This window comes from Alligator mississippiensis, chromosome 4 (genome assembly GCF_030867095.1).
Source record: "Alligator mississippiensis isolate rAllMis1 chromosome 4, rAllMis1, whole genome shotgun sequence".
NCBI classification, from domain to species: domain Eukaryota; kingdom Metazoa; phylum Chordata; order Crocodylia; family Alligatoridae; genus Alligator; species Alligator mississippiensis.
In genome coordinates, this window is record NC_081827.1 from 179,553,290 (window position 1) to 179,576,459 (window position 23,170).

Consider the following 23,170-nt stretch of genomic DNA (forward strand, 5'->3'; position numbering starts at 1 on the left):
GGTAAGGAGGAATATAAGAATATCAAACTACAAATTAGATTACAAGTTGTCCCTTGCCTATTTCATCCTATTAATGCAATTTTCTAACAATGATCTATCAACATCTGATTTCTGGTAGTGTTTTTGTTATCAATGGGTCCTTCCCTAATTCTGTAACTTCTTTTGGCAGTAACCTGATAAAATCACTAGCGGCTTGGGGATAGTTATATCTTAGTTCTTTTAAAAATTCTGTTTAATTGTCTTAAAACAACCTTTTTAGGGCATTCCCAGATTTTAGGTTCATGTTCCTCTACATCCTCCTTAGGATTTACAACTTCCTTTTTTATTTTTATTTTTTGTAAATTTTCCTTAGTTTAAATGGAGTAAAGAACAAATGATTAGGAATAATGTATCTTATATATTTTAATGGTTAAACCAATACATGAGGCTTTGGTTTTTCTTTAGCTATTATCTCATTACAAATTCATTATGCTATGCAGAGGTTAGGGCCTTTCAGATGGCATTTCCACTAAAGTTTCTATCCATGTTTATGGCTTCTTGAATCTTGATTTTCATACGTGAAATTTAATATAATGCGATGGATGCAAATAAGCCAATATTATACTTGTATTACCCATTGATTCTTTCTTTGTTGGTATTCATTTTCATAATTTGATCATTATGGAATAGCTGCTGGCAGTGAAATTTGTTCTCTCCCTCAGCTAATATTGTCTGCCACTGTATACTATCCAAGTATAGCTTATTGACCCTGCCAAGAGTGATTAGCCTTTAGAATCATATATTTGTACTGGTTAACTTTTTACAAGCATTGGGCCAAATCCCAAGAGTTGGTTAGCATCTCCAAGTCCTAGCACCTCTCCAAAATTTGGCCTACTTATATTATTTAAAACTGATGCAGAAGAAAATATGTCTCTACTGTTATGTGCATTTTAACTTTAGTCTGTCTCTTACTAAAGTTTAGTCTCTTACTACAAGAGACCATGAGTTTTTATTTCTATTTACCAGCATTCTAGCAAGACACAGCATTTTTTAAATTGTTAAATGTCAAGTATTGTGTTTAAATGATTTCTCCAGGGAATTACAGTGGAGTAGTCTCATACTTTGATTCCTGAGTTGGTATGAGGAGCTTAATTTCTTATTAATATGATTAAGCGTATGTAGTGTCTACTGTAATTACTTTTAAAGAATGTCATATTCCAGTTGATATTTCAAAGTAGGAGTCTGATTGGTTGTCAAATTCTATGATCATTCTTCTTTCTCCCAGTGAAATATTGTCCATTTACAAGAAGGAAACAAAGATTAATAAAGACTAATTCATGTAATGCATTTAATGCACTTTGAAGATTGGGGAAGTTGCTGAAAATTGCATGGAGTACTTAAAATGGTTTTGGTGGAAAGAAATATAGCTCCTAATGCTGAACAACTATTTCTTGTTGGGTTTTTTTCTTGGCATTACACTAGGGTGGCTGTGTGTTGAATAACATTTGCCAGCTCTTGTGTGGTGACCTTTCTACACTTTATTCTTGTCTATAGTGTTTGGGAAAAAAAAATGTTATTTTGATGGAAATCTCTGATTTAACACAATCATCCTTCAAAATGAATTGGGCCTTTTTTCATAGACTGAAGACGCATTATGCATCATACGAGCCAATGTTAAGACAGCTGACTGAAAAATACCAGGCTGTATTGAGACAGAAAATGCTAACCAGTTTGGAAAGAGACAGAGCAATTGGGCAGGTAAAATATGCTTAACTACAACTGGCAGCTGGTTCATACTTTTTATAAATAAATTGGTTCTTTATAGTAGAATTTAAAGAAGGTTATTTTATTGAGTTTCATTTGACTTATTAAAACCATTAGAACCATTTGTTTTCTTGATGCTTTTATTTTCTGAATCTTTAATGCTTTAGGATAATATAGGCAGAAGGAATATTCAAATCACATTTGCCTTCCAATGTCCTGCATGCATTACGTGACTGAAGAGTCTTCAGCATGCTTATGACTTGCTGCTGGGAACAGCACCACAGTGTACACATCAATATGTTTTTGGGTTTGAAGCATGTGAGCAGGACTGCGTGGGCAGGGCCTGCCTGGAGGTGTCTTGCCCAATATATGCTGCCGCCATAGCATAGACCAGTAGTTCTTAACTGGGATACCATGGCTCTCTGGGGTTCCATGAGGCTGTGGTGGCAGCTGACAGGTAAAACTGCCTTGTGCACTCCTCCAGCACTAGGGCTTTCTAATCAGCCTAAAGTAGGGAAAAAAGCTGCCTTGTGCTATGTAGCCCTTCGTGGTGCGGTGCCCGCAACACTCCTCCTGGAAACAGAGGCATGTATGCAACTGTCCTGTCTGCTTTTTTTTCCAGGCTGCAACACAGTATTAAGCTGGATGGATACTAAGAATACTGATATTAACTTTATGACATACTATAAACTACCTAATTCCTGAAATTCTTCCTTAGCACTACAGGTGATAATGATCCTCCTCTTTCCTGATAGGTCTTGATCTCCCATTAATCAAGCTTGTCTTCTGCTACTTGTCTGTTACCCCCGGGATCTCTCTCCTCCAATTTCATACCCCTACATAGTTTTTAATCATTTCTGTGCCTGCTTCTTCCCTCACAACTGGTAAAGAATGCCTTGCATTCAAAGCTTGTCTAGCCTTATTCCAACCATGCAGCTGGTCCAATAAAAGTTATTACCCACAAAAATCCTTGCTTCTTGCATAATTCCTGGATCATCATGGCTACAACATCACTCCAACACTATAAAAGCATAGTAATGGTGGGGCTGCTGTATACGGGGACCATTAATTATCATGGAGATAATATTGTCTCATTGAGTCCATCTGTTACCTCTTATTTTATATTTAGATTGTAAGCGCTTTGGGGCAGAAGCTGTTATTTTCTTGTTTACAATGCTTTGCACAATGGGTTCTGGTTCATGCTTCAAGGGAATAAAAGTAAATGTACAGAATATCAGCAAGAGAAAACTATGACTAGAGACCCCTGGAATTTTTCTTCTTTACTAAGGATAGATAGTCAAAGAATTAAAATGCTTTAAAATGATAGTGTTGGCTACAAATGTCCAACTCAGGATCCTTAAAATTCTAGTTTATTAGGCGGATTGAAACACTGTAATCATAAACCTTGGGGCTGGTCCACACACACACATGCACACACATACACACGCACACAGTAGCAGGCTACAGAGTCAGGTATACCTATCCTACAAGTGCTGGAGTCTGTCGTTGAGGCTTCTTTCAGTGTGGTGTTATCTTCCAGAAGGGGGTCGCCAGCTGGTCCTTCTGGCTGGACAGGTCCGGTCGAGTTGGAGATCAAGAGGGCGCCACTGAGGGTCACTTTTCACTGCCTTTTATCTGTCCCTGGCAGACTTTGGTGACTCCCCAGTTTTCTGGTTTGCCCAATCCAGGGGTCATTGACCCTCATGGGACTTCCCCCCCCTCAGTGGCTACTGGACAGCATCCGTCAGCCCCAGGGGTTGTCCGCATGTACGTGCAGGTTTGGGAGTCCGTTGATGAATTTAGAATAGGGCTCTGGGAGTGGTCGATCTGCAGCTTCCAGGTGATAATTGCTGCCTGCTACTATGTTACACATTCAATCACTGATTCACTCACTCTTTCAGAGGCCAGCCTGATACACAGTATGACAGTTTGATTCCTGCCCTTGTTAACATTGTTACAATGTATAACATATTCAGTTGAAAGTTGAAAGGTGAGGAGTATAAAATATAAGTTACAAATGCCATGGCACACAAATAGATAAAAATACCAAACTACAAGGGGAGATACAAAATGCGCACACACAAATTTTAAAATACAATTCCTTATCTTAAAGTGAGAGAGAGAGGAAGGAAGAAAAGGTAGAAAAAGAGAAACATATCCAAAGAGGGGAGAGCAAATGCAGGCAAGAGGAAAAGGGGGCTTTCTGCTACAATAGTGCTTTATGGATGATCCATTGTAACTGCTTTGTCTTTCCAATCTGTTCCACTTGAAATGAAAGTTTGAACTACTGTAACCTTTTAATGATTAACCTGTTTCATTCAGGTTTAAAGTAACAGCTGGCTAGTTTTCTGATACTGGTATAGGAGAGGACAGATGAAACAGTTAGGTTATTTCAGCCACTTTGTGGTCTCAAATAGTAAGTCCCTACCAGCTTTTAAAACAGATTAATATTATCTTAATATTACTATCATACTACCATACTGGGGTCTTGAACCAACCTGGGACTGTCGAGGCTGGGTCTGACAATCAGCTGATCATCAGATGTGGCCTGGACAGCCCAGGTCTGGAACCAGCTGGGGCCTGCCCTGGGTCTGGGACAGAGCTGCCTCTGTGTGATTTGCAGAATTGGGCAGGGGTAGCTCAGCAGTGGTGCAGTCATGTTAGGCCCCAGCTCAAGTCTGGGTTCGTGCCCGGTATGCAAAGGCCAATAAAGATACCAGGGGTGAAAGTATAAAAAAGATTTATTACTAGCAATAAAAGGTGCAAGCGGAATAATTTCACTCTACGAGCACAGCACATATGCAATACTGAGCCCCTTATATACAAGAGTTTGAATCTTTATAAGCATCTTTGTTTGCTAATTGGTTATAAAGGAGTGACGCAAGGAGTTCTTTACTGAGCATGTCTCTATACCTGTGTTTTAGCTATGTAGCTCATTAACATACATATATGTTTCATTAGCATATATCTTCCCCGCCTAGGGGTGTGATTTTTAGTATTTTAATGAGCTCTTTGTTCCAGTAACTCTGATTCTGTTTTTGTTTTCAAGCTTCCTCTATCTAAGACTGTCTGCTCCTTATCATTGCAGATGGGCATTCGACACATAACATTCACTTTTGCTTAGGCTTTGCATAGTAGTTTCTAGGTCGAACCTTACAGTCAGGACTGGAGGAATTTTATGCCTCACACCATCAGGCTTCCTGTCATGCACATCTGGCATAGAACAGGGCCTTTTCAACAACATCATCTTTGTAATAGTAATTTTGGCTGTGTATTTGTCAATGAGCCATCAGCTGAATTATGACTTAAACTAATTCTACCAAAACAATAGAAGTACTTTAATTTTGGTAATATATTGGTCTTTATGGTAACAATACAGGAAGCTAGCCTTAATGCCTAGATGATTGCCAAAATGTGTTTAATCAAACAAATTAGATACTACTAAACATGTTTAAGCAAATAGAAAGGTTTAAAGAAATATATTACCAGTTTTTATTAGCATTAGGTACTTCAAAACATACCTTTTAGCACTGTAGTATCAGTATGTCGGGGGCCTGGTCTTCTGACATCATTGCTAACTTGCAAAATATTTAGCTCAGTTCTAGCCAGTTAGTATATATTATACTTGGAATACTCTTGACACTTCTGTTTCCTGAAGCAGTGGGTATCACACACATTCCTTTGTCCTCCCAATGGAGAATTAGGATTGTAATTTCACTGTAATTTCACTATTTTTGGCTCCTCCGACCCCCTCTTTTTTTTTTTTTTTAGTCTTACTTGATTGATAGATTTATGTGCATATCACTCGGTCCCTTTAGGAGATGTAAAGAACTGTAAACAAAGGTGAGATGCAATGAGAATGAAAGACTACCTAAAGGAAAATGTCAAAAGGAAAAAGGTTATTGCCAAAATATTGACACCAAATGGAAAGTGTCTTTGAACAACAAAAAAACCCCAACTTGTAGAATTATCAAATGATCAAATGCTACAATTCTAGGTGATGAATATTCTTTAATGTGCAACACCATATTTTATGGCCAGTTTTATTGTAACAAACCAGTTTGCCATATTATGTCATAACGGTAATTTTTAATTCAGTGAGAGATTATGGTGAAAAGGTGATAACACAATTCCCTGTAATGTTTCTGTTTCTATTGTTTCAATAAATCTGGAAAATTCCCACCAAGAGTTCTGCAGAGGTTTTCTATTTTATTGTTCAGCCATATATATTTTTTAAATATTAGCTATATTTGGCAAGGTTCCTGAAAAAGGAACAGGATGATATTAGCAATTTAAAATCTTTGTATAATTAAACAGATAGTAAATTAGGTAACTAGGTGGTTATATGTAGTAGTTTCTGCTTAATTATGTATGTGTAATTGTGGGTAAAAAGAAAGGTGAAGTTTTCATAATACTTCTCTTGCTCTTTTTTTTTATTCCTTAGGTTACAGGCTTACAAGCTACATTACAAAATTTAGAATCTGGGCGTGCCATTGAGGTCCCTGTGACCAGAGGTAAAATATTCACTTAAATACAAATGTTACATATCTTTCTTCTGATGTGATTTAACTTTTTGTATATGTATATTGAAATATTTACATTTCAAATGTTTTGCCAGCTGGTTTGATGACAAAGCTATGGACTAAAGCAGCAGTTCTCAGCTGGGGCTTTGTGGCCCGCAGGGTGGTGAGCAGGCTTAAACGGGTCTGCCAAGCCTGGCCTGGCATGGGGAGGAGCTGCCTCAGCCCTAGGGCTGAGGCAAGTCCTTAAGAAAGGGTGGGAGCTGGCCTGCCCTGTCTGGCCCCACAGCCTCTATCTTGTGGGTGTCACTGTGGGATGGTGGGTGAGGCTCTGCCCTGCTGCTGCTCAGGTGAGTGGGTCCTTGGGGCTTCCCACCCACTGCACCTGGGGCCATGTGGGCTGGGCTGGGGAGCCGGGCAGTAGTTGTGGCACAGGTAGCCCGTGGAGTTTTATAGCATGCTAGGGGGGAGGCTCAGGAATAAAAAGGTTGAGATCCCCTGGGCTAGACATTCTGTTTTGCAGTAATGTCTTTCAAGTATTTACTCTCATGAGCAGTTCCATGGAAGATAATGAGACTGCTTTAGCAGAAAGGATTGCTTGCATGTGTAAATGTGGAAGAATCATGCCGCAGAAACGCTAGTAGTTTTATGCAACTCAGTGAAAAGGAAGCAGATGGGACTGCTTTGAAAAAAACCCCAATGATTTCTGCCCCCTGCTTTTTGCTTTTTTGGACTCCTGCAGAAACACCCCCCCCCACCAAAACAAGGTCTGGAAAGAACCAATTTCCATATCTTCAATTTTTGTCTCTTTCTAAATACTGTATATGAACAAAGGATAGGGGTGGAGTAGGGCAACAAGTATTTCTATAAGCTTATTTAATACTATGTTGAATTTTTAACTGTCCTCTAAATCCTTGTCACCTGAGGATATATTAATGCATTATATTTTATTTTATCATTCAGATTTTAGTAAGTAATTTTTGACATGTTTCCTAACATGTCTGAGACCTAGTTATCTGAATGAAGCCTTCCAGTTGCTCTCTTCAGGCTAAAATTGTAAGCTCTTGTTCAGCCTCCCTCTGGCCCAAGAATTCACTTTCCTTGGCAGTTTGCTAAAACCAAAGTTCAGCAAGCTGTAGACCAGACTGTACTTGTTTGCTTGTTTGTTTTTAATACCTTTCCATTCTGCTTAATTGAGAACATAGCTGCTTACATTTCTGGAGGGATTTGCAATGGTTTTGTAATGTTACCCAGTGTACTATAGGTATACTAGTTTAAGTTATGGTTTTAATTTTGTACAGAAGCAAGTATCTATTGAACCAATAGGTTCAGTGTGAATCAATAAAATAAATAAACCACAGATATATTGGTATAATGGAACACTATTTTGTAGTATATAATCAATTTTTTTTCACGGTTCATAATAATTTCTTAGGGTCAGATTCTGATGTTATTCCAAGAATCTGCATTTTTTTCCTCAAAACACTCTGGAAGCCCCTTAAAGGATGTCCTTTTGTGGAATGCATTCACTGGACCTGTTCCATTGTACTCCTGCAATCTTGAGCTACAACTAAAAGTGTAAATATTTGTATGAATAGAAAATAGAATGCTCATTTGTTCATCACATAGCAGACAGGGAAATAGATAATAGGTGTTTTTATTTTATGCTGGTTTACAAGATAAGTTTGGTAACATTCAACTATTCTTTGTGCTGTGGCTTGAGGCTCTGAAGTGTGGGTTCTACTTCTGTGCTAGTATTTTATATTATGGATGCCCCATCTGTCTCTTAGTCATATTATACAATACTTTCATTTGTTGTTTGAATGATTCCAAGAACCACTCTCCTGCTGTTCACAGTACTTGTTTATTCTCCAAAAATCTCAAGAGCACTTTATAATACCAAAAGTGACAGGCAGAGGAACACTTATAAATAAATAATATCACTTTACATTTCTAGCGCAAATTATTAAACAGATCAGCCACCCACATGCACATATAAACCTTAATTTATCTCATATCCAATGTATCATATTCCAAGTGATATTTCATTTCATTATCTTTTAGCACCACAGACTCCCATAATACATACATTTTATTGCACTTATACAGGTTTCACTTGTATCTCAGTGGGAAATTTCCTATTTTTTTCAGATGCTTTTTGTTGCAGGTAACATGTTCTCTTGTCTCTTGAAGAGGTTTATGAACGCTGTAACATAATTTAAATCTTAAGAGGGGAACATATGCATAGGTACAACCTGGAGAAATTTTGGTTGCAATATTTTCTGAATTATAATATGGTATTCAATAAGGAGCTAGTGTACAGAGTGGAGTTGATAAGCTCACAGCAGCCTGTGATGCTTAGGATGTCCACCACTGCATTTTGTACCAGTTGTAGTTACTTCAGGGCTGACAGTTTCATGTCCAGACTTATTATGTTGGTACTTTCCAAACAGGACGCAACTCTGGCAAGTTACCACCTACCAAGATTAGGGCACGGTGTCCTAGCCAGCTGTAGAGTTGTAGTTGTAGAGTAGTTCAGGCAAATGAGAACGAGCTGTCTGCCCTCCAGTTAGCAATAGCAGAAATCATCCATCTGTTCCAGATCCTGACCTAACTCTAAATTGGACAAGGTCTAGAATATTCACTTTAGTTAGATTAACTTGAAAGTGTGGGTTAACTTCTTTTTAAGCCTGCTCAGCAACTGAAGGTTTGATGAAATGCAGGAAGTATATCCATAATGGATTTCTTCAGTGCTGGTCAGATTGTCTGTTGGAGGAAGGGGAGGAAAGTTTGTTGTATTTGTAGAAGATATACGCAGTATTACTTTCTCTGGTTGGCATCTAGATCTGATGTATAGTTCAGGAAGGCTGTCTTAAACTGCATTTGATTATATATTTGCAATAACATCAATTCTGTGTCAGGTACTTCCTTGAAGAAGCTCATATTCTAAGGAAACTAATTGACTAATTTTTCACAGGCCCATCTCCTTTCAGGTTATTTGTCATAAATTTTTCATAAATGGTACTTTATAAAGGAAAATTTGAAAGGAGATGGTTTCTTCTAGTGTTTTTAAGACAATTGCCAGAATATATCTGTACTTCCCTAATCTGTTTCTCTAGAGCTTTTATGAAGGATATTTAATTAGAAAGAAGGAACTGGTTTGCAGCTAGGGTTGCAACATTTAGTAAGACATTACTTCTTTTATTCCTGTTTTTTCTATGGAGCATTTTATCTTGGCCCGAAAGTCAATGCATTACTAGAGTAATTAAAGTTGGCCCTTAAGGGCTTCTTCACACATGCTCCAGGGTGGAGCGGGGAAGCAGCTCTAATTAAGAGGCCTGCAGCATCTCATGTATTCAGTGTCCCATGCTTCAAAATGGCTGTAGGGGCACTTGAGTTAAACTTGTCTGGTGGGGGTGCTTTAACTAAAGTGTGTTCAGCTCGTTGAACGAGCTTTAGTTGAAGTGCACCTCCCACCCCCATCATTTTGAAGCATGGGGGTGCTAAATACATGAGATGCTGAAGCTGCTGAAGTGTGCTAATTAGCATGCTCCAGCAGACTTGATTAATGGCATCTGCTCTGACACATGCTAATTAGCATGCATTGGAGCAGGCATTGGGCATGTATATAGCTGCCCAAAGGGGCCAAATTTAATACCTATTGAAGTAAGTTAAAGTTTGACTACAGTGCTCACTGAATCAAGCCTAAGATGTTTGCATATCCCTCAGTACTGGTTCTATATAAACAATCCTGACAAATTATAATTAATGACAAGTACCTTTCTTTGCATGGTCCTTTCTTTTTCTTTCCTTTTAATATTTTTGCTCAGTGGTCATATGTTTGCATGTGTTTGTGACCTTTAGAGTGTGCTACAAAGTCTATCTCTTTATCCATGTTTGAAGAGATGCAGTGCAAGTTTTAGTACAAGGTAAAATGCAGACTCTTAAATGCTTGGAAAAGTTTGGTTGAGTCAATTTAATCTTTGGTTAATTGTTTTCTGACTTTGTTGTGCAAATTATCTGCAGAATATTTGCTAGTTTAATCTTTTTATATGTAACCGATACTAAAGGTGAGCGGAGCCATTTTAATGTATTCTAAATTAAAATAACTATGGCTGCCTACCTAAGGTTGTGTCTAATGTTGTTCTGTATGCTTGTATTTGCTTGATTGGATGACAGATGTCTCCATCTTTCAGACTGGTATTTTGTTGCAGTTGAGCTACATAAAATAAATATTGTAGTGAGAACTTAGCTGCAAAATTGTGACTCATTTTTCCTTTGGTATGCTTCACTTGTTCTTTCCAAACATGAGGGAAGAGCATTTCTCTGTTTCCCCTACATTTGATGAGTAAATGCCATTCAGTCCATTTGTGGGTATGCCAGATTTGGTAGGATACAGCTTTTTTTTTCTCTTTTTTCTTTTTTTTTTTTTTTTTTTAAGTGTAAAGAGGGGGCTATCATCTCCATCTAAATACCCAAGGTAACACCTAAAGATTTCAAAATTGTTCTTCTCAGACACACAAAGCCTCTTACTTTTAACTTAATGGGTGTGTGCTTGCAATGGAAAAAAAAGTAACACCACAAATTTGTGCTGCTACTTTTTTCCTGGTGAACATGACCCTGCACATGTGGTTTGGTGTGGGGAAAAATGCCTTGCTTTGGGAAACTACCATTTTCCCCACTCTTCTCAGCTCTTGCTGGGCTGAAGGAGCCGGGGAACTAAAGAAGGGGAGATGCTCTGGCCACCAGCCAGAGTGTCCCCTGGAGGACTGAGCCTCCATGTCTGCTGGCACATGCTCTTGTGGTACATGCCACTTTTTCATAGCTTTTTTTTTTTTTTTTATTGCTACTGGGATTTCCTAGTAGCGAATTTTGCCCACGCACTGCAAATTTGCAGTGCCACAAACAGCACATGCCTGCATGTCTGGATCTGGCCAGTGGGATACCAGGGATTTAGAAAGTCTATCATAAACTAAGGGCCAGATTCTGCCAATAGAGTAGTCTCTCACGCTGTGGCCGGAGGAAGGCACAATCCATCCTTGCACCTCTTTATGCAGAGGTAAATGCTCACCATCGCTTTGGTTCAGGATGCCTTCAATCCCATATGTACTTGGTTCTGTGTTAAAACAGAATGGAAGAACCAAGACCACATCTTTAAGAGCACACAGATGAACACTTCTTGCATATTTCTGAATGCAAAACTGCTACTATGTCTGGTACTTATGGGGTAAAGTCTTACTCTTGCTCCCTCAGTATCCTCTTAAGAGCCAGAAAGATCAAGTTATTTGGATTTGAGAGAAGAGCCATTATTGCCTCTTATGAATGAAAACCATGAAGGTAAAGCATGGTACCTTGCTTTTTTTTCCCTTTTGTCCAGTAACTCCCTCTTTAGCTCACACCTGAAATAACAATAACTACTTTTACAATCTATAATGAGTTTTAGAGAAATTACAGATAACTCTTATTTAATAATATTATAAAAATGAATCCCTAGACTGCCTTTGAATTATGAATGACATTTCTGATTTAGTAGTTCAGGCATATTCATTTTCATAAGGAATACTATCCCATTAAAAGGCAAATATATACAACTACTCCTTTTAGTTCTAATTCTTCATAGATACATGCTGGTTGTCTGGGGTTCTGGATGGAACACAGTAGAGATTGGAGATGGCGTTTTCAAGCTCCACATATTTTTCTAACACGCAAGTAGCCATGCCATATATATCTAGCTTCTGTGCTTTGGAGAATAGCAGAAATCTCAGTCCCTATACTAATTTTGTGCATGCTTCAAACATCACTTTTTTCTTTCTATGTTGCCAAGGAAGGTTTCATCTGTTTTATGCAGCAGCCAGGTTTTTTTCTATGAGACCTCTACTGTTTTGGCCACTTGTGCAGCAGGAGTTCTGTAATTCCTCCAGCTTTGGTCATAATGTGCAAGGAAAGAAGATCAGGTTGGCCTCTAGATAACCCCCTCATCTGAAAGGAAATTTCAGATTTCCAATAAAACATAAGTCAAAAATGGTTTAAGCCTTTAACCTGTTTCTTTCTTTAAGTGCTGCAGGTGTAGCCTTATTTGTCAGATCTTTTGCACATACTTCCTGAACTATAATTGTTTCTTCTATGGGTACTGAAAAGGTACAAATGCAAACTAACTCTGAAGTCACTTGGTTCTTCAGCTTTCTGATTTTTAAAATTATTTATCAGTAGTTATTTAAAGAAAAACATTATTGTGTTTATACAATGGGAACTTGATTTTGCATGAAAATACAATAGCTATTTTAATTTTATAAAGACAAATCATTCTGTATTCTAGAGGCTGATATATTTACATAGAAAAAAATCAGCTTGTCTTCAGAGTTGTGGAGTGTTTGGTAAAAAGTAGTGTGTGGATGATAAGGACAGGGGATTTATGGAGAGAAAGAAAATATTACCTGTGTTTCTACTAAGTAGTATTCAAATCTTCTGGGTTTATTGCAGCTGTCCAATTGGAAAATGGTGTTGTGTTGATAAGAATCATAGTACCATGTCTGGCTTAGAGCTTTAGACCATTTTCATTCTGTTCTTGTGTTCATCACATTAATTTTTTTTACACATTTGACAATGTATCACTGATATTTTTTATTTTATATTGCTACCCACTCACTGAGTTATTGCCATTCCACTGCTGTCAAATGACTTAGCAAAGAAGACATCTACCATGGAGGAGTAAATTGCTAAAGGAAGTTCACAACTAAATCTTCTTTGAATACATTAAAGTACAAACCTGGGCAATTAAGCTGTACATAAGTGTGGAGGTTGCTCTGATGTGCTGTAATTAGTGTGTTGGAACAGACATGATTAATCGAGTTTGCTGAGACATGACAATTACCATGCTCTAGCAGCCTCCCGTGTCTTGTGTATCAGTGTCCCCACATTTCAAAATGGCGGTGGGGGTGCTTAACTAAATCTCATCAGACTCTGATACACAAGATGCTGTGGCACTTTAATTAGAATGGCTCTTGGAGCTTCTCTAATTAAAGCACCGTCCCCTCCACACCCGGAGCACATGTAAAAAAGTGCCCTTAGTCCTTGCAGTTGTCCATGATGTTTAACCTCCTGCTCATATGTCATTAGTAGATGTTTACCCTCTCTTTTTAGGTATTACTATGCTTCCCTTCTCAAATTTCCTAAATCAATGAATAGTAGCTGAAAGTTCTATTAAAAGCATCAGTTCTTCAAAACGCTTTAACACACTTTAAGTATCTATATATTCCTAGTAAACGTATTCATATGATTCCTTTTTAAACTATTCATAATTGCCCCTTTAAACACTTGGACCAATAAGGTTAAATTAGTAGAACTATGGAGACATTTTGAATTTACAATGTTTTTTAATTGCGACCTTTTTTGTGAAAATTTTTATGAAAAATCCCATTTTACCTTCTGTATAAAAAGAATGCCCTACCCAAAATCCTAGAATAAGGGAGGGCTAATAGAATTGCAGTGAAACATGATTATGCATTATTGATTTGTTTAACCACGATGCCAAAGATTGTAGGCATGGACCTGGACCCTATGTTTCAGATCGCAGAACAGAACAAAGACCAGTTGGTCTGCCCCAAAGTTCTAAGTAATCACTATTTTGGATTCTCTATACATTGAAACTGAGCACTGCTATTAGAGTTGCTTTAAAAAAACCCTACAATAAAACTGTTACTTGTTCAGTACATTTCTTTTATTCTCTGTTACCTGCAACTGAATATTTATTACCCAATTATATTTTAAAGTTCAACTCAATGAGTTTCCCTCCTCATGGTTGAATTAACACATTGCTAAGTCTGTTAACCATGCTTCTCCTTTCCTTGATCTGATGTAATTGCTTTCAGGATGTCACGCAAAGGAAATTTAAAAGGCTTTGGTTATAACACTTAAACCTGGTTGACCCTATTCCAACCACATGAGTCAGAATGGAAAGTCTAAAAACATGAGCTTTTACCATTTGATGGAATATAATCACAATAATCCTTTAGAATTTGATCATTCTTTCAAGCAGTTACTGACTTTTTAAGCTCTTTAATTTTCATAGCTCTGTGGTGGTTTATAAGTATGTATATTTCACAAGCACAAACAAACCCAATGTCCCATGAGCAGCAAACTGCTAGTGGGTGACAGTTATTGAGTGAAGAGAAACTTTTTCAAAGAAATAATACCATTCTGCAATATGCTGTACTCCAGGAAATGTTATTTGCAGTGGTCTTCACTTCTAAAATGTTGATTAAAAAAATAGGCTAGCCTGTTAAGATTTGGATTCTTTTTTCACAGTTGATAACCTGTATTAAGTTTTGTTCCTTGTTTGATGTAAGCTATGTTTTAATTTATTCTTTCATTCTATCTTTTTCTTTTTTTTCCTTGCTTGAATTTATGACCCAGCTGTTTGCGCAACTACTTACAAAGAACAGGGGTTTAAAAATGTACTTCCTGGTTTCCTTTTGTATTGGTCCACTCTTTTCTTATCTGAAATGTTTCAGACTGGAATTTTCAGAAGATCAGCAAGGATTTAGGACCCCAAATCTCATTAAAATTCAGTGCTCCACTCTTTCTTTCTGAGGTGTACATAACATACCCGGGAGAGTGGTAAAAATATGCATACATTGTTTCCTGTATGGCTGCAATGTCAAATTTCCAAATGTGAAGAAGATACAAACCAATGTCGTCATGTCTGCCTGAGTGTGCAGAGAACCTGAAAATACTGCAAACGTTCCCAATTATCTCTATGGAGCATAAATTGCGAAGGCTGGATGGAAATTTAAATGTTAGCAGTAACTAACATCTCACTGCTTATCATTTTAGCAGAAACACCAGACTAATGTTTTTTTCTATGTTTGAAAGCATTGGCAGATTGTTAGATAAGATGCAGTGGGCAGCTAGTTACTCTCAAGTATTGATGGAGTAAGAAATTAGACGTTCACACTCACTGTATATAAAATATAATGTCACCTCTACCTCTGGGAGAAAAGGAAAGAGGAGTTGTATCTCTTTTTCCTCATATATTGCCTTAAGACTAATTCCCAACTGTATACATTAGGGCTATGCGAAGCGTTGGGTGCTGATTTGATTTGGAGGAGGTTTGGCCCGATTTAGCAGCTGAATCTCCAAATCCAAATCAAATCGGGAGACCAATAAAAAAGTCTGAATCGATTTGAAACTCTCTGAATTGATTCAGAAAAGATTCAGAGAGCTTCAGAGTTTTGGGCAGTCCCCACTCACTGCCACAGGGAGCTGGGCCCAGATTCCATGCCAGTAAGTAGGGAGTGGGGGTCGGGGCTGGAGGAGGAGGGCAGGGACCATGCAGGGACCCCCGCCTGGCCCCATTCCCTGCCTGCTCCCCCAGCCCCCCTAAGCACCTCCTGACTTCCACCTCCTCTCCCAGTCCCAGGAATAGCTGCCCTGCTCAGCCCTAGCGTCCCAGCACTTAACAAAAAAAAAAACAACCCCCAAATTCAACAGCTGCTGCTAGGGAGGGGGGGCAATACCTGTTACCCCTCACTGCCCCGCACTGCATGGGGGGTTCTGCCATGAACCCCCATCCCCTGCCTGCTCTCCCAGCCCCATCAATAGCAGCCAGTCGATGAGTGCAGGGCTTTTTTATTATTTTTATTTTTATTTTTTTTTAAGAGCCAGGAGGCTGGGGCTGGGCAGGGCAGGGCAGCCATTGATGGGGCTGGGAGAGCGGGTAGGGAAAGGGGCCTGTCTGATTTGGAGATTCAGCCTATTCGGCGGTGGCCGAATCTCCAAATCAGATTCGGACGAATCGATTTGGGATAGTGATTTGAATCACCAAATCAAATCACTGTCCCTCAAATTGGCCAAGTCCAAATCTGAAGAGAATACTAGTGGCTTTGCACAAGCCTAATATACATACATTTTTGAGTGCTGAAAATTATGACTTTCCCCCACATAATTGTCAGCTTATTTATAACTATTTCAACATTGTTAGTCACATGTTGTCAGTACGATCTGCAGAACATTATGAAATCTAGGGCATTAAAACTGAGTTAAAATGTAATCACCTCTACACTTGTACTTAAAAGGGTTGGTGTTTCCAACACGTACAACACAGAGAGTTTGATAAAATATCATTTTAGAGACATGTTTCATACTGGTGTTTCAAATGCCATGTTAAGGGTATCATTAAGTAAACATATGTTTAAGTATAGAAATATGATGTACACAGATGTACGTACATATAATGAATATTGTTCATATTATCACGTTATTAAAACATATATACACAATTCATATCATTTAATCATTTTTATATTATAGCAGGTCACAAGTGTAAGATGAATGATGGGTTACAGGGTCCCACCCAGAAAACTGTTCAAGAAGCCAGGGAACAAAGAATTGCATATACTGGAGTTGCACCATATGATCCAGCCAAAGATCCAAGAAAGCAATTGGGCAAGAGATATCCAAAGGTATGAAATCTTTACTTCATTTACTTAAAATATACTTTTAAAAATTGTTTCCTTTTCGTTTTCCCTGTTCTGCTTGAGGAATTGTGCTAGGGTTTCTCATTTTTCCTCTCATGTTTTTACTGTGTGTTAATTTCACTTAAGTTTTGTTCTCACTTTAATATAAATTAAAATGTTATAGCCATTTTACCAGTCTAAGATTTAGAGTCACAACTGGGACTATGTAATGATTTTTCTCCAAATCCAAGTGAAAAATCCAATACCTAAAATTTTGGAAGGCTCTGAAATTGCTGCATGAGTTTACTCTGACTTAGGGCCCTGCCGTGGGATCTGAGGCAATAATTACACCTCATGCCATTCGACATGCGCATGCTGATGTGCAAGGCAGGAGGTATGATTTTGAATCAGGGCTCAGATCATAGTCATTCTCTTTTTACCTGCCAGTGCAGGAGAGTCAAAGCTCATGATCTCAGGCTTCCCTGCACTTGCAAGCTGGGTGTCAATAGCCTAGTGTGACTTGTTATGGTCCCAGGGTGGGGCTGACTTCCTCAGCTTCCCTGGTCTCCCACTGGCTCCAGACAACAAGTAGGGTGGGAGCAGGGGAGGGGGTGGGACAGAGCTGCAGCTGGGTGGGAGCATGGGGCTGGAGCTGGCAGCAGCACGGAGCCCATACCCAGCGGGGTAGAGCTGGGGTGGATAGTGTGTGAGGGAGGGTGGGGAGCCCCCCTCATACACCACTCCCACTATGGTGTGCATCCCTTGCAGGTGATGGCAGCAGCAGGCAGGGGTGCTCAGGGCACTGGTACCCAGCAGGGTACAGCTTCGGCCAGTGCTGCACATCACAGTGAGGGGTGCAACCTCTGCTTTGCAGTCTGCATCACCAGTGCTCCCCACCTTTGCTTTGTGCAAGCCTGGGGATACACGCCCCCCATGTCTTCCGGGGGTGTGTGCAGTGGCAGGAACTGCTTCTTCCCTGTAGCCCCCAGACAAGCCGTTCTCACTCTGTACCCTACTCTTCTCCGGCTGCGCAGCACCTGTCCCTGCCCCTGCCCCAGCCCCAGCCCTGCTCTCTCCCTCACCACAGGGGCTTTGATCTGCCCCCACTGCCCCTTCCCTCCCCCCTGCCTCTTCCCCCACAACAGTCTTACCAGCCAGACACCACTCTCCATGCTGCCTGGTTGCATAACAGAATCAGATTGGTATTGGCCGATATGGCTTGTTAAAAATCAGCCATTGGTATTGGCCCCAAAATTTTCTATTGGTACACCCCTAGTGTGCTCATATTATGAAAAAGTCCAATAGTGTACCTTGTTGTACCAACAAAAGCATCATTTGTTAATTAAGGAAAGTGATTCTTCTACTCTATTCAGCACTGGTTAGGAAATATTGTGTCCAGTTTTGGGCCCCATGCTTCAAGAAGGATATAGGTTGGAAGGAGTCCAGTGCAGAGTAAGTAAAATGATTATAGGTCTGGGAAGTATGACTTATGAAGAAAAATTGAATGAACAAGGGTTATTTAGTTTGGGGAAGAGAAGACTGGGGGTGCATTTGATAATAATCTTGAAATACCTGAAAAGTGATTACAGAGAGGATGGAGATGGGTGTTTCTCTGTGGCCATAGGAGACAGGACTAGGATCAATGACCTCAAGCTGTGGCTAAGGAAAGTTAGATTGGAAATTAGGAGAAACTTTCTGGCTATGAAGGTGGTTAAGGATTGGAACAGGCTACCTACAGATATTATGAAATTTCCATCCTTGGAAATTTTCTAGAGTAGCTTAGACAGACATTCGGTTAGGATGGTCTGGTCTGGGATGATACTGGCTTGAGCAGGGAGATGGACTAGATCACCTTGTGAAGTTTCTTCCACCTCTGCTTTCCTATGATCCTGGTTTGATATCAAAGCTGATATCAAACCAGGATCATAGGACTTATAATCAGCTGATTGTCAATATAAGGCCAGAGCCAAGGCTGGGGCCACACTGGGACTGGGGCTGACAAGCAGCTAATTGTCAGCACTGTCCCTGGGGCAGCCCCATACATGCCACATGTTCAGTTTAAGGTGCCATAGAAATCAGCCTTAAAAATGTTCCTCATCATAGCTAGTTTGCCATTTTATGATGCTTTAAATTATTACATAAATTGTGGCACATGTGTAATATGTTGAGGGGCACTAAGTGAGAGATGAAAACTCTTTGACTTTCTTGGGAAAAAAAAAATTGTCTTAAAAAAATAAATAAATAAAAGTCTTGTTCCACTGTTTCTTCTCTGAGCATGCTCAGTGTGATGCCCTCTCTCTTTGCCAAGGCATGTCTTCTATTCCTACTGTAACCAGGTTGTCTCCAGGGGTGGTTGTAAAGCCCCTGGGGTCCTTTCAACCCTTGGCTGCTCCACTGCCTTTGGGCAGTTACTCCTTCTCTTTCCTGCCATGCCTTGATGTAATCTATGTTTATATAAGGGAGGCTGCCCCAGGGCTTCCTGGACCTGGTCTCATTCTAATGACTACCAGGTGTCTGTAGTCATTGCCTTAAGGCAGGGGCAGGCAAAATACGGCCTGCGAGCCAAATCCAGCCAACCAAACCATTCTATCTTGCCTGCAGGGTCCCTCCAAAAAAGAATTATTATCCACCAACAACTGCCCCTCTGAAAGCTGGCAGGAGGTGGGCTTTTGGAGGCTTCACAGCATCGGACTGGGCAGGCTCTGTGTGGTTTCCCATGTCTTTCGCCCGTGCATCAAGGTCATGTGGATTTTTCTGGCTTCACCGTAGCTTTAAGGAAGGAACAAGATTGTTAATGTACTGGACCTTGGTCAGCACCCCAGGGGGGTCTCTCCTGCCACATCTTTGCTGGAAAATTAATGTTAATGGGGAGGAAGGTGGTCTATCCCATCCTTCCTGGTACCTTCCTTCAGTTGTTCCAGTTGTCCTTCCTGCTCAGGGCTCCGCCTTCCCTACACCCCACCTAACGCCAACCAAAGATGTTGTCTGGGCCACCAGCATTAGTCTTATTCATGCTTTGCATTTTTGGCCCTTTTAATTTATTATGGAGGGATCGGGATGTTATTTGACCCGATTATCCCCAGCCATGCTTTGCCTTACTTACGTGTCTCATCGGTCTCAGATTGTCATCTTACCCTTGATCTGAGTTTTATGCCTGCTGTGGGTTGTTTGTTCATCGGTCCTTTCTCTATGTGGTCCTGCCAGGACCCAGTCTGTGCTGTGGATCTCCGAGATCCACAGAGTCTCCTCTGGTAAGTTATAGAGCCATCTCTGGCTCTCGCTCTTCAAGCAAATCCCGCCTTGGGGTAGACACCACGTCCCTGGGCTGGGACTGTGTTCAGTATCTGGCCCCTCCGGGCTGGTTGGGGACCTCACTTCCGGGTCCTCCCGCTGATTCCCTGCTGATCTTTTTATTTCTGCTTCAGGGTTCCAGGTAGCAAATCGGCCCTGGCACGCTGTTATAAGGCATGCCCACGCCAACTTGGAGCCAGTCACGGCTCCTTCCACCTCAGCAGTTTTTTTTTTCTTTTCTTCCTTTGTCACGGCAGCTGGGAACGCCACGGTTTTACTTTAACTTTCTGGTGTGGTGTCCTGCTGACTCCTCTTCTCATCTGATGAGGGTAAGTCTTTTCCACCCTCTGGCCTCCATCACTGTGGGGCTCCCATCACTGCAGGTGGGAGCCATGCGCCATTGGGTCAGGTTGGGCTAGGCCAGCTCTGTCTCCACATGGGCCTTCCAGCACTCCAGCAGGGATCTGCACCTGGCAGCATTGACTCCACCCAACCCAATGGCACTTGACTTCCTGTGGCTTTCAGTTCACATGCCATCAGGCTGAGTGGGCTCCATGCCTCCCTCTGTGGCTCCCAGTACCGCAGCCGGGAGCATATGTTGTCAGGATGGGCTTGGCTGGCTCCATGCCAGCATGTGGGGCTCCTGGCATTGCAGCTTGGAGTGTGCACTACTGGGCTGGGCTGAGCTGAGCTGGCTCTGTGCCTCCACATGCTGCTCTCTGCTGGAGTGCTGGAAACCCCACGTGGAGGCATGAAGTCGGCCTGGCCAGGCCTGGCTTGGCATGAGGCACGCAGCTCCTGCCTGCAGTGCCAGGAGCCCCACATACTGGCATGGAGCCGGCCTGATCTGGCCTGAAGGTTCACACCCACGGGTTAGGCCAGGCTCACTCCATGCCAGCACATTCAGCTCCTGGAACTTAGCCAGAGCTGCATGCCACTGGGGGGCTCTGCCTGCCACAGGCCATGAGCACCCCAAGGGCCTGTTGCCTGCTGCTGCTGCCACCGGTGGTGAAGGCTGTGCACCATAGCAGGGGTGGGAGTGTGGTGGGGAGGCCCAGCCCCCACAAACCCCATACCTACGCTCCCCTACATATTCCCCCAAAAAACTCCCCACACTCCTCCACAAACCCCACACTTACCCACACACACACACACACACACACCCTCCCTCCACACCCCTTCACAAACCTCATACACACATCCCCCAACAAATTCCACACACTCTCACACTCAGACACTCCACACAGAATATACAATAAGACTTTATTTTGAGCTATTATGCAGTCACCTCTATATACAGTAGTTAAACACATATAAATCTGGACAAAAATATTTTTTTTAAATAAAATTAAAATATAATAAAGTACATGTTTGATTTTAAGTATATGATTTGTTTTTATCCAGTTCCAAGATGGGAAACCCTGCCCCCCCTCCCCAAGTACTTCTGGGGGCAAAGGGAGGGACTTCTAGTGGCAGAGGTCAGGGTCTAGGGATGGGACTTCCACTCCGAAGAGGGCAACCAGGGTGTGGGGCACCTGTCAAGGGCTGGGGCTGCCTTTGCAGCACTTGACAGCTGACCAAAAGTTATTAAACAGTCTTCCAGCTGAAATAATTGCCCACCCCTGCTGATTGTGTAGCTCTGTTCCTCCCCTAAACTACACCTGAAGCCTCTCAGGTGTCATAATTCTCTGTTGTTCTCTCTCTATGCTCTCAGCTCTGCTCTGGGCTCTTGCACCCTCAAGTCCCACATGCAGCCCCCTTGGGCTTTCAGAACTCCCCCTGCCCCAGTCCCTCACTCAGCCCCTCTCTGGGTTCTCAGATCCTTTGGTCTCTTATGCTCTGTCCCTTCCCAGGCTCCTGTAACCCCACTGGCCCCACATTCAGTCACTTCCTGGGTTCCTGGACCTTTTGGCATCACACCCAGCCCCTCTCTGAGCTTATCCTGTGGCTCTGTGGTGCAGCTTATTAGAACTTCCTTAGGTCCCATGTCTTTGTAGCCGAAGACCCTGCTAAAATATTCCACATCCTACATAGTTAAGTATTCTTTTAGATGAATTATGATCATTTTGTAACATTTCAATTTTTACTGAAGACTGTCACAAAACATTATGAGTCTGATTCTCATTTATGCATAAAATGTGTTTAATTATCCTGGGATGTAAAGGTGATTGTGGTGGATATAAATTGAAGCTGGATTTATTTTGTCTGTTTAAAGGAGCCTACGTATAAATAAGAGTTTGTCCCATTAGTTCAAGTTTGGAGTAAACACTGGACAAATATAGTTTTAAAATTCTATTTTCAAGGAGTGTCTTTTATAGTGAAATAGGGGAAAAGGGAATGAAGAAAATGTGAGAGAAATAAAATTGAGCATAAAAATAATGTTTTTGAAAGTATGCCAGGAGACATCATTGGAGGATTACATCTTTGAAAGGTTCAGACAGAGTGAACTGTTCATTTTGTTTTAGGCTCCCTCTACACAGTACAGGTATTACACAATTAACCAGTTAATTGCAAGTTACTTGGAGACCAGCTACGCATACACATGCAAAGTAGTTATTACACAATAAAAAACTCCAACCAGCTATGAAGTTAGACCTCAAAAATGTATATTAACTTTATAGGTGGTTGCTTTCGAGCTTTAATTTGTACATGTATCAAGACTTCCCTTGTCTGGGAGCCTTCCCAGCTGATGGGGCTCCCAGCCTCAGGGATGCACCATGTCCAGCATAAACCCCCTGCCTCCTAGGGATTGCAGCAGCCATTATTCCCATAGTCTGAGGTTTCATGCACAGCGGGTGTGTCTACATGTACATTTATGCTGGCTGAAATTTACTGTGTGGTAAGTGGGAATAGGCCACTGTCTACATATGCAGGAATTAAAGCACATTAACACTGTTTGTAGATTGACTTGGGACTAACTTTTAGTCCCAAGTCAGTCCACACACAGTGTTACTGTGCAATAAGGCGCCTACACATGCATTACTGCTCAGTAACTAGTTGGGTGTAAATTTGATACCTGCATGATGCAGGTATCAAATTTACACTCAAGTCAGTGTAAGTTGCCATATTTACTGCACAGTACAGGTGTACACGTGTAGACATGCGCCCATACTAAGCAGTAATTTTGGTTACTGTGCAGTAAATGCTCACATGAAGATGTGC

At 41.0% G+C, this 23,170-nt stretch overlaps 1 protein-coding gene across 3 annotated transcripts in view; it reads left to right on the forward strand.

The window, feature by feature from the left end:
* The window catches only part of SPAG16 (sperm associated antigen 16), a 988,711-nt gene that overhangs the window by 79,506 nt on the left and 886,035 nt on the right, over positions 1-23,170 (forward strand). For all 3 annotated transcript variants that reach the window (XM_059727149.1, XM_019492271.2, XM_019492270.2), the window contains exons 7-9: positions 1,620-1,737; positions 6,188-6,257; positions 16,572-16,723. In XM_059727149.1, the coding sequence (XP_059583132.1) occupies positions 1,620-1,737; positions 6,188-6,257; positions 16,572-16,723 (340 nt within the window). The remainder of the gene's footprint in view (positions 1-1,619; positions 1,738-6,187; positions 6,258-16,571; positions 16,724-23,170) is intronic.